Raw genomic sequence first — 15,481 nt, 5'->3', positions numbered from 1 at the left:
GGAATTCTAGCGCTAACACTAGATGTTCCCATCCTGTTAAATTAGGGAGCCCAGGGTCAGTGTGAGGTGTGTTAACCTGTTATGAAGTATCCCATGTCCTCCAAGCTCTGTGGAGCCTCTGGATGGTCTGTGGATGTCTGCAGGTTGCAGCAAACATTTGGGAAAAGACAACCCTGTGAGGTGATGAATGGATACCCCTGCTAGAGAGGATTTTTGACATTTCAGGGAGCATCTGCGGAACTGAGATGGAATTTCTGATTCTATATCCTGCTCCACCCCACACACAATCTAAATGTTTGCCTACAGGGGACCTTTCCTTCTAACAGCAATCATCTCCCCATGCTGGGGGGAATATACAATGCTTTGGTGACTTTCCTTCCCTTTTTTTTGTTCTCCTTACTGAACACTCTGTGAGGTTTGCACTTGCAGTCAGTGATTTAGGATGTGTGAGCAGATGTGTGCAACAGGCACCCACAGGCTCTAGCTGATGTCAGGTATTACACTGCCACCTAATGCTCAGCTACAGGCCTTTATTCCAAGAGCTGAACAGATCATTTCTGCCTTTGCCTTGATCCACAGGACCAGTGTCCACCCTGGCTAAATAGCTAAGGCAGAAGGATGAACTGGTGTGATACTGTTTGAGGCAGAAGGATGAACTGGTGTGATGCTGTTTGAGGCAGAAGGATGAACTGGTGTGATGCTGTTTGAGCCTGTGCTGGGAATCTCTGACCAGGCTGGGCTGGAGGCAAGGCGGGGGTCTTGGAGGTGCTGCTGGGCTGGGGTAGTAATGCCCACGGTCTTGAGCTGGGATTTGAGTTGGATGAATCACAGCTGTGAGCTGGAACAGAGATTTCTTCTGCATGAACCCTGTAGAGCTGGTCCCTTTAGCACCCTGCAGGATGGGTGTTCAGGCTACTGAAGCAGGGGGCACCTCACAACTCTGCCAGGCAGGTTCCCCCAGCCTCAGGGCATCCTCCTGCCACCCAGTGCAGTGTCTGCCTGTCCCCTGCTGCCAGGGCCCCCATCACAGTTGAGCTCCCCCCACCTCAGCCAAGGTGTTCCCATTACTGCTGGACTCAGCCCCAATGCCAGGGAGCAGCAGTGTGTGCGGGGAGACTTGCTCCCAGCAAGCACTGTCCCAAAGCACCTGCAGGCACCAAAGTACCTGTAAGCAGAGGAGATGGTTCTGTTTTCCCTCCTGCTCAGAGGAGACAGGCACAGAGGGACGGTGGCATTTGTGTGTTTACACAATTTGTGTACATTGTGTTTATAGCTGTGTCCTGTTCTGCTCAGCTCTTCCCTCCAACACCTCCCGGCTGCAATGCTCAGATGGCTGCAGTTTGCAATAAATCCCAAATGTGGATCTGGTGAGCTCCAGAAACGTGCAATGCTGATGTTTGCAGGGATGTCTGCATGGGATGTCACCTGTCCCCCCAGGCCTTACCTTTCACCCAGGTACCAGTCAGGGCAGTGGCAGGAGTAGCCGGTGGCTGAGAGGGTGCAGGTTCCCCCGTGCAGGCAGGGCTTGGACTCGCAGGGACTGTCCCCAAGCTCACAGTGCTCACCAGAGAACAGTCCAGGGCAGATGCAGGTGTAACCTGTAGGGGGTGAGAGTGAACATATCCATGTGGAAAAACGGGCAAGAACAGGGAGGAGCAGTGTCTGGTGCTGATGGCCCCTGCAGAGGGCTCGCACAGCTACCCAGGCGCAGGTGCTTGCTGCTGCAGCAGGTGCTGTGGGACACCCAGGCCATCCCTGGAGGCCTGATGGGTTCATTACAGGACCTGCTGTGCTTGCTGGAGCCTGGGTGGCCACTCTGGGGCAACACAGTGGCACTAGGGAGCTGTCTGAGCAACAAGTCAAGCCTGTCCTCTCCCAACACAGATCAGAGATGCAGTCAGAGCACAGCTTTATTGCATGGAGAAGCTGAGGGACAAATCTAGGATAAAGGAAGGGGAACTTGGCTGGCTGATTCACAGTTTCTGACTCTGTTAAGTGAAATCCCCTGTAATTTGTTGTTCTCAGGAGTCTTTGGTCCTGAGAGTTCTCGTGGTATGAAGTGCCTGTCTCAACATGCCGAGTTTCTCCTGCTTACAGGAGATGTCTGCTCACAGACAGAGAGAAACCCAGCACAGCCAGGGACTTGGAGGGGGTTCCTGCTGTTTGTGCTTTTGGCTGCTGTTTAGCACAGTCCTGAGCACGGGAATGTCCCTGGCTGTGCTGAGCTCCTGCTCATCACCTGGCTGGTGCTGCTGTGTGGGAAATTCAGAGTTTCCACCTTGCAGCACACTTGAAAAGTCTGCTACTCATCCACAAGCTGAACAACCTTGCTTTAAAGCATGGGGCAAACAACCTGGGCCTGTTTCCACATGTGTGTCAGTGGCTGTAGCAGAAGGACGTGCTGACACTGCTGCAGCAGGTGCTGGACACTGCCCCCAGGGTTGTGTGTGCCCAAACACATGTCCTGGATGTGGGGCTCTCTTGTGTTTGTGGTCCTGAGCGCTGTGGTTGGGGTGGTGCTGGGCTGGGCCCTCTCCCCACAGATGTGTTCTCACACGGCCACGTGGCTCCCTGGGCTCGCTCCCACAGGCGAGTCCCTGCCTGTGCTGTAATCCCACGCCTGAGATCCCTGGGCACAGCTTTGCATGAGCTGGTGCTGCCTGCCTGGGGTCCCCAGGACTGAGCCCATGGCACTCAGGGAAGCCAAGCAACCAGGATAACCTCACAAAGAAACATCCCTTGGGCAATCCCTTCCCTGCCCATGTCCCACAGGCTCTTTCCTGGTCAGCTGGGCCATCTGCAGGAAAAAATTGTTCATCCTGGAAGGAAACCATGGGAAGGACACTGGATGATCATTAGGTTATTACTGAGGGAGGGATTTTTCACCTCCCTCTCACTGTATTCTCTCTGCAATGAAAGCAGGGGATGTCTTGACTTAGAGCAGAGATGTGTTTTCCCATTGTGGGCTTTGAGCCCCTTCCAGCCAGAGGGGTTTTCTGTGCAGAGGGTCTGAAGGCTGAGGTGTGAGTGCCAGCCAAACTAACTGTTCTGTACATTTACACCTGGTGTCAAACAAGTTCACCTGAACCAGGCAGCTGCTGAGTCGACAGGGCTGGGAATCTTGTTCCCAGAGGCAGCAGGCAGGGCAGGAGAAGGTGGTGCCTCCTCTGTCCTCACTTGCTCGCCGGGCAGGGTGTGCTTTGGCAAGGGTCCCAAAGAGCAGAGCTGCAGGAGCAGCTTCTGCCCCACACAGCAGCGTGGGAAGCATCCAGTGCCCCTTGGAGGGGCCGGGGCACAGGCAGTACCCATCTCATAGACAGGGTGTTACGGGGTGCAGCCCTGCTGTGCTGGCAGCTACAACGACTTGTAGGGCAGTGACACAGGGCTGGACACCTCTGGGAGCAGCTCCTCTCCTCACAGCCCTGTCCCTGGGGTACAGCTCACTGCAAGGAGCCCCTCTGATGGCAGGAACGGGGCAGCAGGGACACTGCCTAGGGCAGAGCCTGTATCAAACCTCTTTTGCGTGTGTGCACCCCACATTAGCCTGGGACTCTTGATTTGAGCTTAGGGCTTTCCCACATCCCTTTGCATAGCCCTGGGGAGTCACTCACTGCAGTGGGAAGAGACCAAGATCTTGGCTTGTTTCTGCCCAGATACCATCACTGCATGATCCCATCCTGCATGATTCCAGCCTTGTTAACAGCTCCTTAAGCTAAAAGGATTCAGAGGGGTGGGTGGAATTTCTATATGCATTTGAGTTTTTGGCAACACTCTGCTCTCCTATGTCATGCACACTCCTTGGAAACACCTTCCTGCCCTCTGGGCCCATGGTCCACTGGTGAGAGCCAGGATGATGATCTCACATCCTGCAGCTGCTGCTGCACTGAGTCACTTGAGGTCCCCTGGGATAGAGGACCTCTGCTTCCCCTCTGGAATAGCCCCTCCACAGGGATCAATAAAGTTGTGCATCGTCCCCCCCAACTGCTTACAGCTCTCCATAGCCCCGGGTGGGATGTTCACATACCTCCTCCCTGGGTTTCAGAGCACATCCCATTGTTGAGGCAAGGGTTGCTGCTGCAGGCACCGGTGGGGGAGCAACACTGCCTTATCCCCACCTCCTCCAAGACTTCCTTCGATTGCCCTTTCCCAGGAAGGAGAACCACTTCTCTGCCGTTGATTGCAACCACGTCCAGACAGCCCCTGAACCCCCGTGTGACTCGCTGGGACTGCAGCGACTGCCGGAGGCCCCCAAAAATCAGGTCTCGTCTGCCCTGGGAGATCCTACAGGTCCCTGGCAGCTGGAGAGAGACATTTCCCAGGCCATCGATGAGCAGGCGGACAGAAGTGTTCTTCACCTCCAGGAACACTGAGTGCCACTCGCCATCGCTCACAAACCGTGAGGAGGAGAGGTTCCCAGGGGAGCTCCCCCGGCAGCTGTAGCCAAGCTGAGGCACTCCATTAACCACCTGTAAAACACAGAAGGTACAGGTAGCTGTGACATGGGTGGCTGCTGTTTATGAAGGGTCTCAACATTTCTCCCGCTGCTTGTTCCCCTCTCTCCTGGCATTCACACTGAGATGACTCCCATCTTTCTGATTCCAAGAAGTACCAAATGCAACCCCTTTCACCTTTTTTTAAGCTCTGCCTGGATCAACTGAGTGCCTGCAACCCCTTTATTTTGCAAAACACCTTCATCTCTCTGGCACTATTTCACCCATGGTCCTTCCTGGCAGCCTTTGACCAGTGTGCAAGAAGGGAAGCTCATCTTTCCACGTAACAGAGAGCAGAGCCATGGGATCATACAGCTACTGCTGCAGCTGTTTGCCCTTTCTCCCACCTTCCTGAGCCTGCTCAGAGCCCTGGAATTCAGACTATCCATAAGTGCACCACCACAGATAGACTCTTGTTCTGGGCCACGTGGTTTTTGTTCTGCTCTCACTGTCTCATTAATGGTGGGGAAGGTGCTGGAGCAGCTGCCCCTTTGGCAGGAGTGAAGGTGGTGAAACAATCTTATTGAGGAGAAGCACTGGCAGCTTTCTCTGGAGGAGAAAGGAGGACTTGGGAAGCAGAGAAAGGAATTACTCTCATAGCCATGCTGGAAAACCATGCCAGAGTTACTGATATGTTCTGCAATCCAATCCTTGATCTTCACCAGACTGGAGAGAGACAAGGTGTTGAGCTGCTGAAAGTGAACCACACCAACATCTTCTGCATTAAACTGGGACATCAGAAATTCCTATTTCTGGCCCAAGATTCATCTTTAAAAGTCATACAGGACAGAGAAAGGAGAAGTTAGCTGTGTTGTTTCAGAGTGAAGTCAGGGTTAAACCCATTTTTCACCTTTACCTCCCAGTGCTTTGTTGATAAAACCTCTCTCTCTCAGAAGCCAAAAGCCAATGGAAAAGGAGAAAAGAGATGAAATGAAGTGTTGGTGGGAAACCTGCAAAGCCTGCTGTGTAACATCAAGCAATTCATCCCAGGCAGGAGAGATGTCCATGGGGGACAGCGAGGAGGGTTGATTCTTGGAAGGGTTAGAAGAACAGGAATGATTATGGGCTACACTGACTCTAGAGAAACCCACATACAATATGAAGGTGCTACTCTGGAGCGGAGCAAGACAACAGTTAACTCTTAGAGAAGCCCACGGTATAAATAAATACCAATGAGAAGAGTGAGCAACTGCTGAAGGAAGGAAGAAGAAGAAGCAGCTGGCACATGCCATGGAAGGGCCTCAGGGCAACATGTGTGTAAATCCCTTTTCACAACTGGCAAGCACACCAGAGAACTTTGTCACTTCATCTGCAAGAACATGATTTCACTTCAGATGGGTCTGTAGATTTGGCTTATCAATTCTGGGCTGGGAGATAGCTGAGAACTCGATTCCCTGGAGCAAGAACTGACACACTGCCAAGCCTTTCCCAGTTTGCCTGGTCTGCCATCCTCTTGCTGCAACCTATTTCTGAACATCAGAAGAGCTTAGAGACTGGAAAAGTGATGATATGCATGCTCTTGGGAGGGCTCATCCACTTTGTCAAATCTACAAACCATCACTTATGGACCTTTCAAAGCTTTGGCTCATATCTGGAGTACTTCAGTCTACAAGGTTTGAAACCTTGAGGGATTCCTTCATTTTTATCAAGCTAGGTGGTTTAGAAACCTTTTTATCCCTAACATACTGCTAAAAAAGCAAGTTGGGAAAAAAGTTATTCACAGGCATGTTTATGGAGGAGGCTTTATGAATGTTTCCTATGAAAAGCTTGTGGAGACAAGCTTGGGCACAGGAGATTATGGGCTCACTGAACTCCACCAATAATGAGCCTTTTCTCCCTTGACTCTGTGCTGATCTGGCTCAGTGGAGTCTCTTGCCATCTTGTACCTTCTGAGCACCTCCTGAAGTGCTGGATTCCTTCTGATGAACTCTTTGATGACTCTCCTTCCCAGAGGCGAGGTAGAAAGGTTGAGACCCTTGAGAAGTTTTTCTCACTGGTCTTTAACAATTCAGCTTCAAGTCACTCTCAGAGATGGGTATGGGACATATGGATGATATTTCTCTGCTCCTCCTCTTCAGGAGTGATGGCTGTGGCAGCAGGAGCTTGAAATATGTGCAAAAGGCAAGTGTGTGGAGGTTTGCTGCTGCACAGCTCCCTCTCTGTGTGGGTCTTCTGTAACAGTGGAAAGTGTTTCACAACAGGAAGATGGGACTGTGAAACCGTGAGAAGGGATGGGGCAATCCAAGGACAGGAAGAACACTTCCAGGTAGGTTATCGTGTCTAGGTCTCAATGGGATCAGTCTCAAGGACAAATCTCTGTAAGCTGGTAAACATGTCCTGTGATCTTAGTCTCCAATTAGTCTGAATTCAGCTGATGAAGAATATACAAAAATGCTATTCTTCAGTCATCTGCTGCTTTCCTTCTGTTGCCATTGTGGAAGAGTGAGATGATCTTTGAACGGTAAGTTCAGTGTTCAGTCCAAGGGAGGAGAGTGATCAGAATGAAATGTTCCTGTTTCTGCGGGTGTCTAAAACAGTGAAACCATCTGAAGAAAGTGGTTGAAAAGAGGGATGTGTGTGTGAAAAATATAATTTAGGATTCCTGTTCTGTCTTTTCTGTCCATTATTGTAAAGGACCTTTAATTTGAGGTATGGGAGAAAGTTTGCCCTTTGCTAAAGCAGAAGCAGACTGGTCTGTGGACAACTCCACCTGATAAATTCTTTGTCCTGAGAGGTGAGATGCAAGAGAGGAAGAAGAAACAAGCTGGAGGAAATAAAGTGATGTAGACCTGCTATGGGTGTCTGATGACGTCACCAGAAGTCACACCAGAGACCAACACATGCATTTACATGCCTAGAGGACGATTCCCAGTTGTGGTTGCAGCAGTTGCCAAACTGTGCTTGGCTCTCGTTTGGTCTTCCCATGTCTTTATATTTCAGCTACACTAATTACTAAGGGTACATATTTTTGCATATACTTTCTGTGATTCCCTTCCCCGAGAGAGTATGGTTTTTGCAGCTGAGAAGAGAAATCCCCCCGCACTGCCATACACACCTCCAGAGTGGCGTGGTCAGTCCCGTTGGCGGAGAACACGACTGCGTGATGCTGGTGGGTCTTGAGGCGAAAGTGCACGTGCCAGGAGCCAACCTGGGAGTGCTGGTACCAAATGTAGCTGTGGCCCCCAAACCTCACAGCTGTTCCTGAAAGGAGAATCAAAGAAATGTCTCATTTTTGTGGCAGCTTGAGGCTATGGACTGTATCAAGCCTTGCCTCTTTTCCTAGCCTGATGCCACGACTGTCTAGGAGCAGTCCCATCCACAGCAACCCACGGATCCCTGCACTGCATCTCCCACAGTCCCACTGGGAGCTCCCAGTACTTCTTCTATGTACTCAGCTGTGAAGCAACCCTGAAATATCAGCCTGGCTATTTTTGTCCTTCAAGGTGCCTTCAGTGTAGTCTACAACACCCTTGAATTTCTCCATCCTTACTAAGTTTTTATATTCTGTGGTATCCCCTTATATTCCTGCCCTAGTGTTACTGATCCCTGCTCCCTCCAATTACTTCTTGAAGTATCCTAGAGCCAGTATAACAAATATACTTTATTTGTCTTTCCTCCAACTTATCAGTTACTCTGTGCTTTGCCAGGTCCAGGATCAACATGTGAGATTACAGATAAAAAATTCTGATCACTGACCTTCATTTCCTGCTAAGTATGAGTGACTTTTCACAATGAGAGAGACAGATGCTGCTGTTATTAAATGCTACAGGAGATTAATTAAAAAAAATAGACTATATGAAAGACTGTATTTCAGACTCTTAAGAGTCTTTGAAATTGTGGGCAGAGCTGTTGGTCACTGGGCAACCTAATTCCATGGAAAATCCGGGTGCTGTATAATGTACTGAAGGAAAGCACAACATTCCCAGGTTCATAGGGTCAGACACTGCCAGGAAGGATCGCTCACCATTGCACGAGCAGATCTGCTCCAAGCTGTGCCGTGGGGTGAGGACGCTGAGCCGGGCAGTGCTGTATGTAGACATCATGCCTGGATCCAGCTGGATGGTCTCCCTGCAGACACGGTGGGCACAGTCTGACCCGTGACAGGGCACATGGATCGCTTTCTTCATCCGGAGCCCAACCAGCTGGTCCATCTCCCCAGCCGACCCGGTGAGCTTGCTGGCCAGCACCCGCGGCTCGTACAAGGAGCCGTGTGGCTCTCCAACAGCCAGGAGCAGATCCACGCCATCAGAGGCGGCTGCAGGCTGCAGGCTGGCCATGTGGATGTTCTGGCGCCGGGTGACAAGGATGTTCCCCAGAAATCTCTGCAGGTTGCGCCAGTGGTCCCCCACAAACTCCTCGGGGGAGAGGTGTCGGAAGTGCAGCACCACTGCCTTGTCCAAGGCCTCCTGCGTGAAGCACCACACGTGGACGCTGACGCTCGTGGTGGCTGCGAACGTTCCGTCACTGACCGTCACGTTCAGAAGGTAGTGGCCATGGGGGAGCTTGTCCCCAGCTATGATCTTCCCATCTGCAGCCCCGACAGAGAAGAGCCCCTCCTTGGGCGCTTGTGCCACCAAAGTGTACACCAGCGTGTCATGGGGGTCCCGGTCCGTGGCGTGGATCTTGCCCAGAACGCCGCCTCGGAAGGCTTCCTTGTTGGTGGTGATGAATATTTCCAGGGGAAGGGCCGAGGGCGGGTATTGGCTCTGCTCAGTCACTTGGATATTTATAAATGCAGATGAGGAGAGAGGAGGGATGCCGCTGTCAGAGGCCTGGCAAGGAAAACAGAAGAATCTGTTATAGCCACACGCTGACTTACTGTCACCTCACCTGACTGGTGAGGTCCTGTGAAGGAGAGTGCCGTCAGGGAACAATGAGTGGAAGCTCTCAGGCAGCAGGCTGGGAACAAAGAAGGAACGGGAAAAATTGGCAGCAGTGTTGGAGCTCTGCCTGGAGAAGGGCCCAGGGAAAGGGCAGCATCCCTTCCAGCATGGAGACTGATTGAGGCCTTCTGCTCACAGTGGGGTCACACTCACTTCCCCTGAACCTCTGAGTGGCTCTGAACTCCTGAGGGTTAATAATTTTCTATCATGTTGCCAATCTTTTAGGTTCCATGCGTAACTGAGTATATGGAGATGTAAAGAGGTTACGCACATCAACACATTTGCTCACCTTCCAGGCTGTTTAAGCCCTGTCCCACCTCTGACAATGTCTGTCTAGCACTGAGTCAAGGAACCTCAAACAGAAAAATGTGAATAATCAGATTATGGGATAAATTTCTCCCTAATGCTAAGCAGTTAGAGGTTGAGGTTTGTAATATAATAGTACCTAACTTTTACAACAACTGCCATTACTGAAGAAGTATGTACTTTACATGTTATTATCCTTTTGTTTGTAATGGACTATCCCTACTGATAGCATTGAAAAATAACGAATTCATTCTGCAACAATAGAAATCCTTTTTGAAGAGGAACTGAAACCACTTCTTAAATGACAAGGATAATTAGAGAAAGCTTGTAGGACCAGATCCAGGTCTCACTTTAAACTGGAATTCACTAGAATGATTATGGGGAAAGCATCTGTCTAAGGGAACTGCTGACAGAGTATTTTTCATGATCGTATTATCTGATTTTATCAACACAGAAGCTGGCCCCCTGCTTCTTGTGGGCAGACTGTGTGGAGAAATGAGCTCTGGAGCTGGCTCCAAGCTGCACAATTTGTGCCTGGATTGGATTTCTTCAAAGGCAGAAATGTTTTCATTCAGCTGGGCCATGCTAATCGCATTTTATTACTACTTAAGCTGGCTGGGGAATTCAGACACCAGGACAGTAAAACAGTCTCTACCTGGACTTGCAATAAGTACTGTTCTTTCACTCTTCTGTTCAGGACAGATGATGTCACCAGCAGACCATTTTGGTTGACTTCAAAGGCTTTCCCATCATTGCCCTGGGTGATCTGGAACGAGTATGGTGGTCCATTTTCTGGAGAGTCTCTGTCACTCATAATCAGCTCCAGGACACTTGTCCCCACAGGAGCATTCTCCTGAAATGGGAAAAGATGCTATTGGAGGAAGGTAAGCAAGGATAAATGGCCCAGGAGAACCCACAGTGGCCCAGGAACTGCTGGATCAGGAACAGGAAAACAAATCCCACCCCTGCCCAAGAAGACACAGAGCACAAAGCAGCAACGTGATTCATCACTGTCCCTCCACTTTGCTCCAACAGCAGCCTAGGAATGAGTTCATTAGTGCAATGAGAGGGATTGGGAGAACAAACTATCTCCTGGCTTACCTGCACCACCACGCTGTAGTTGAGCTGGAAGAAGCGAGGAGGGTTGTCATTGACATCAGACACGTGGACGTGCACAGGGACATCACTGAACTGAGCAGGGTGGCCATTGTCTGTGGCTCGAACTGTCAGTGAGTAACTGGGGATCTGGAGGATTTGCAGTGCAGGATTACTTGGAGAAATGGCAGAAATGGCTTTTTCACATTGAAGTTTTATTTTGCTGCAGCTTGTTGAAATACCCGAGGCCATGCACCACGGCCTCAACAGCTTTGCCCTTGGCTGAGGCTCTCCATCCATAAATCTCACTCAAAGCTCACTGCTAAACTAAATCAGCCTCACAAAAATTGCAGAGAAGAGAAACAACTTGGCAAAGATGGATAAAACTAAGCTGGGCAAACACCTGTCAATAGTGGTTTAAGAATGGTAGACTCACAGAGTAAGCTGAGCTGGAAGGGACCAATCAGGATCAGCTCCTGTCCCTGTGCAGAACATCCCAACAATTCCATCATGTGCCTCAGAGTGTTACCCAAAGGATTCTGAACTCTGGCAGGCTGAGACAAGCTGCTGCTGTTTTATGAATGAGAGATGGTCCAGGTGACCTTTCTTGTCCCCACACCTGTTTTCTCTAATGCTCTAATGCAGAGAAGCAGGACCCAACTATTGTTGGTTTCCGCAGCCAACATTCTCAGTATTGGTTGGGGCTGACTCTCACCCAGCCAGCCTGAAGTACCAGTGGGGCAGACCAAAACTCAGAGCTCTGGAAGGTGTCCCTGCCAATGGAAGGGGCTGGAACTAGATGATCTTCAAGGTCCCTTCCAATCCAAACCATTCTATGATTCCACACTGCCTTTCCTAAAGCCCAGCCTTCCTAGTGCAGTATCTATGAGTATAGAAAACAAACTAATGCCTTGTCTTCTACCTACAATATTATGGGTAAGTAATTCAGAAAACAGGAGGCAGCTGAGTAAGATGTTCTCCCTCAGTCTTTTGGGACACATCTGTTTCAGCCTTCCCATTCTCATTTTCCTGAACTCACCTCCTCCCTGTCCAGATGCTTGGCAATGCTGATCTGCCCATTTTTGGGTTGAATGGCAAAGTGTCCCAGCGGGTTCCCTTCCACGATGGAATATGTGATCTGATTGTTCATTGACCCATCCAAGTCATCAGCTGACACCTGTTTGGAGAAAAAAAACAAACCCCACTAGGACCCTTGGGCCAAAGCGGACATGCCATGGAGAAATGGGACCACTTCGTCATTTAAGGGTATTGGTTTGAGCTTGCCTCAGATAAGGAGGGGGAAAGGAAGGTGGTTCAAGTAAGTGTCATCCAATAGTTTTTTCAAGACAACATAATTTTCTCATCTTTCTCCTTGTCCCTGACTTTACCACCCCTGTGATGGTAACAGGCTGGACAAGGAACTCCACATCACCTTGAGCTCTGCTATTCTGCCCAGAGGAGCCTCTGCCTTACCCAGGTCACAAGGCCGTTGTCCTTTTTCAGGCATTTTTGTTTTCTTGGGATGTTCTTAAAGCTCCTGAGCGCACCCTTAATTTTCACTTAAAGATGTCTTATAAGGCAAAGTGTTCTCCATGTCTATGGAGTCTCAGGAACTCTGCCAATCATCCTTTTTTAAAGTCATGCTTTAATCTTAGATGCTGAACGTCACAAGCCCACTGAGGTTGCTGTGTCCAAGGAAAAGTAAAGTGCACAAGAGGGGTGAATATTGCACAGCACAAATACAGAAGAGGAAAAGACAGCTGGCCTGGTTCAGTCATACCGTGAGGATGATTTCTCCAATGGCAGCATCCTCCCGAATGTCAGTGAAGTAGGGATCTTGGATGAACTCTGGTGCATGGTCATTAATGTCAGTTATGTTGATCACCACCATGGTCACATCGCTGAGAGAGGCTGAGCCCTTCCTCGTGCCCTCGATGGACAGGTAATACTCGTGACTCGCTTCGAAGTCCAGGCTCCCATTGATGTATAAGGCACCTACGTTGGAGAATGGGGAGGAAAGGACAGGAAGTATTTTGAATGAATGGCACGTGAGGTTTCTTGGAATACTGCAGAGATATGCCAAGGCAACTGCCAAACTGCCAGCTGACCTAACTTTGACCACCCTGATGTGGAAGAATTATCAAGAGCCTTGTGACCGGAGAGGCTGAGATGTCACTGATGAGGATGCTGCAGCTGAGGGCAGAAGGTCATTGCTGACACAGCCAAGGGCTTGTTTCAGGGAGTTAACACTGACCTTCTGACAACAGCTCTTATCACATCACTGTGCAAACAGAATAGGGCTTTACTTGGCTGGTAACCATGGCTCAACACCTGCCCATGGTTATGGTGCTATTATCCACTTTCATTGAGCGCTGTTCAATAAAGCTACCTGTTACTCTGCACTCCAGGTTCCTTGTGAGATCCTGATGGAAAGACTTTTTAAATGAAACCACTTTCTCCTGCATTTTGAAGTGGGGAAATTTCCTCATCCTGTTATCCACATATCCCTCATCCACATGGACCTGTCTCCAGTCTCAGACAGATAGAAGGAATCCTTCCATTAATATCAGTAAGATTTGGATCACTTCTTAAGTGACTTGGATGGCAAAATTTGAAGTAGAAAAGAAGACTGTATTCCCTACCCTTGTGCTGGGTAAAGACAGAGAAGAGCAGAGCTGGGTAAAAACAGAGGTGAGTGGGAGCCACATGGAGAAGAACCAGAGAAGATGCACACAAAGACAGCCTTTGATGTTGGATCAACCTGGACCTGCTTGGGCACAAGACCATTTTACCTGTGTTTGAGTTGAGCTGAAATTTCCCGTGGTCATTGCCATTCACAATTTCATACTTGATCTCTGTGTTTTCAGCGTTGTCCCTCGTCAGGGCTGACAAGTTGAGGACCTCGGTACCCACAGCCACATCTTCTTTTACCATGGCCACATATTCAGGGGCCAGGAAAACAGGCAGGTATTCGCTGAGATCCACAACAGAGACAGTGACAGTGCCGAGGGAAGAGAGGGGCTCTGGGGTGCCCCGGTCGGTGGCACAGACTGTCAGCTCGAACGCTGAGTGCTGGGAATCCTTCAGAGGCTTTTCCAAGCGGATCACCCCTGTGGTTTCCTCAATGGAAAAGTGTCCATTGGCAGAGTCAGACAGAGAATAGACCACCTCAGCATTGAGACCTGGAAGGGTAATGGAGAGACTGCAATAATTCATGGTCAGGGAGGATGCTGGGTTTATTTATTTATACTGCATCAGGACTATATCAACCGAATGACCTTCCATTCCTAGGGAAAATGGAGGCTGTATGAACATCATCCCAACATCAAGTGTGCCCCTGCCCATCTGCAGGTTCAGTCATCTAGCCACCCTCACCATTACCCACCAGTGTCAGCTGTCTGCATTTACTGGTGTTCTCCATTTTTAATCACCTTGTTTTGAAATTTAATTTCTCTTCATATCTGCATTCAAAGAAGATAAATATGATCTTGCTTCCCTAAATTCTAAAACTGCTGCAGAGGTTTACTGAAAGTTCCTTTATTAGGAGCCTTACCGATATTTCTGAGAATCTCTATGTCTTCAGGAGGATGTCTCAATCCACATTATCTATCCCACCAACCCATATTTAAAACTCCTTTTTTCCTTTATTACACTTATTCTCAGTCCCCACCTTTGAAAAAGTTTCTGTCCAGTTTGGATGCCTGTGTAACAGTTTGTGCTGTGTATCACAGCTACAGTTACTGAGCACATTCTCAAAGAAGGTCTGCATGTTTCTACAGATACTGCACTCCCAACAGGGTCACAAAAATGCTGATGCCAGCCCAGCACTCAAGAACATGTCAACGATGAGATCCAGGCACATCTTCGCCAAGATTCAATCATCTAAACCCATTGCTGTAGCATTTTCCTAGGTTTCAAAGGCCTCAATTCAGAATGAAAGATGAACTCTACTAATGCATAAATCCCATTCTGACTCACCTTCATCAAGGTCCCTGGCGGCAACCACAGCGATGGGTGTCTTTGTCGTGGTGTTATCAAAGACGGCCACAGCACAGTGACTGGGGAAGAACCTTGGTGCGTTGTCATTGGTGTCCTCAATGATCAGTGTCACATCAGCCTGGCACGAACGGCCCCCGCCATCAGTGGCTTTGGCTACGAGGTGGTACGTGGGCTTCTGCTCACGGTCCAGGGGTGCAGATGTGGTCAGCTCCCCTGTGGGAAAGAACAGGAGGTGGTTTTGTGTCCCCAGCAATCACAGCCACAGCCTACAAGACCTCAGAGAGGTTCAGCTGTTCAGCTGTTTTCCTGGATGAACCGTGGGAGACAATAATTGAGCTAATAGTGGTGATGTGTCCACGCCACATTGCTCAGGGCTATCCTCGGATCATTGCCAGCCAGGGCCCTGGCAAGGCTTCCCATGGGCAGTCCTGCATGTTCAGCTGAACTTCATCCAAGGGATGCCATCATGGGATAAAACTCTTCATAAATAAATTGTACTCCTAAACCCCACTGCATTGAGCTTTCTGCAATGTAAGGAACTCCACGTGATCTCTAGAATGATCATCAAGTCTGTTTGGGTAAATACACTGCCCAAGACCCGATAAGAGGTATTTTGGGATTTAGAACTTGTGTCTTTGGCTCAAGCCAAACACTTGCTGCTCTTTCCTCCTTGACACCTGGCTGCTAGCAATAGTGTCTGCCCTTCAT

At 49.5% G+C, this 15,481-nt stretch overlaps 1 protein-coding gene across 1 annotated transcript in view; it reads right to left on the bottom strand.

The window, feature by feature from the left end:
- FAT2 (FAT atypical cadherin 2) overlaps positions 1 to 15,481 on the bottom strand; it is a 44,560-nt gene that overhangs the window by 3,032 nt on the left and 26,047 nt on the right. Inside the window, exons 12-21 of the mRNA XM_014253056.2 lie at positions 14,753 to 14,986; positions 13,567 to 13,956; positions 12,555 to 12,769; positions 11,814 to 11,951; positions 10,781 to 10,924; positions 10,335 to 10,532; positions 8,455 to 9,262; positions 7,546 to 7,691; positions 4,025 to 4,466; positions 1,445 to 1,598 (exon numbers count right to left, since the gene is read on the bottom strand). Of these exons, the coding sequence (XP_014108531.2) occupies positions 1,445 to 1,598; positions 4,025 to 4,466; positions 7,546 to 7,691; positions 8,455 to 9,262; positions 10,335 to 10,532; positions 10,781 to 10,924; positions 11,814 to 11,951; positions 12,555 to 12,769; positions 13,567 to 13,956; positions 14,753 to 14,986 (2,869 nt within the window). The remainder of the gene's footprint in view (positions 1 to 1,444; positions 1,599 to 4,024; positions 4,467 to 7,545; positions 7,692 to 8,454; positions 9,263 to 10,334; positions 10,533 to 10,780; positions 10,925 to 11,813; positions 11,952 to 12,554; positions 12,770 to 13,566; positions 13,957 to 14,752; positions 14,987 to 15,481) is intronic.

This window comes from Pseudopodoces humilis, chromosome 17, assembly GCF_049639895.1.
Source record: "Pseudopodoces humilis isolate 2021_Gansu_Grassland_sample_001 chromosome 17, ASM4963989v1, whole genome shotgun sequence".
NCBI classification, from domain to species: domain Eukaryota; kingdom Metazoa; phylum Chordata; class Aves; order Passeriformes; family Paridae; genus Pseudopodoces; species Pseudopodoces humilis.
Note: the sequence above shows the minus strand (reverse complement) of the source record. Positions and strands in the feature narration are given on the sequence as shown.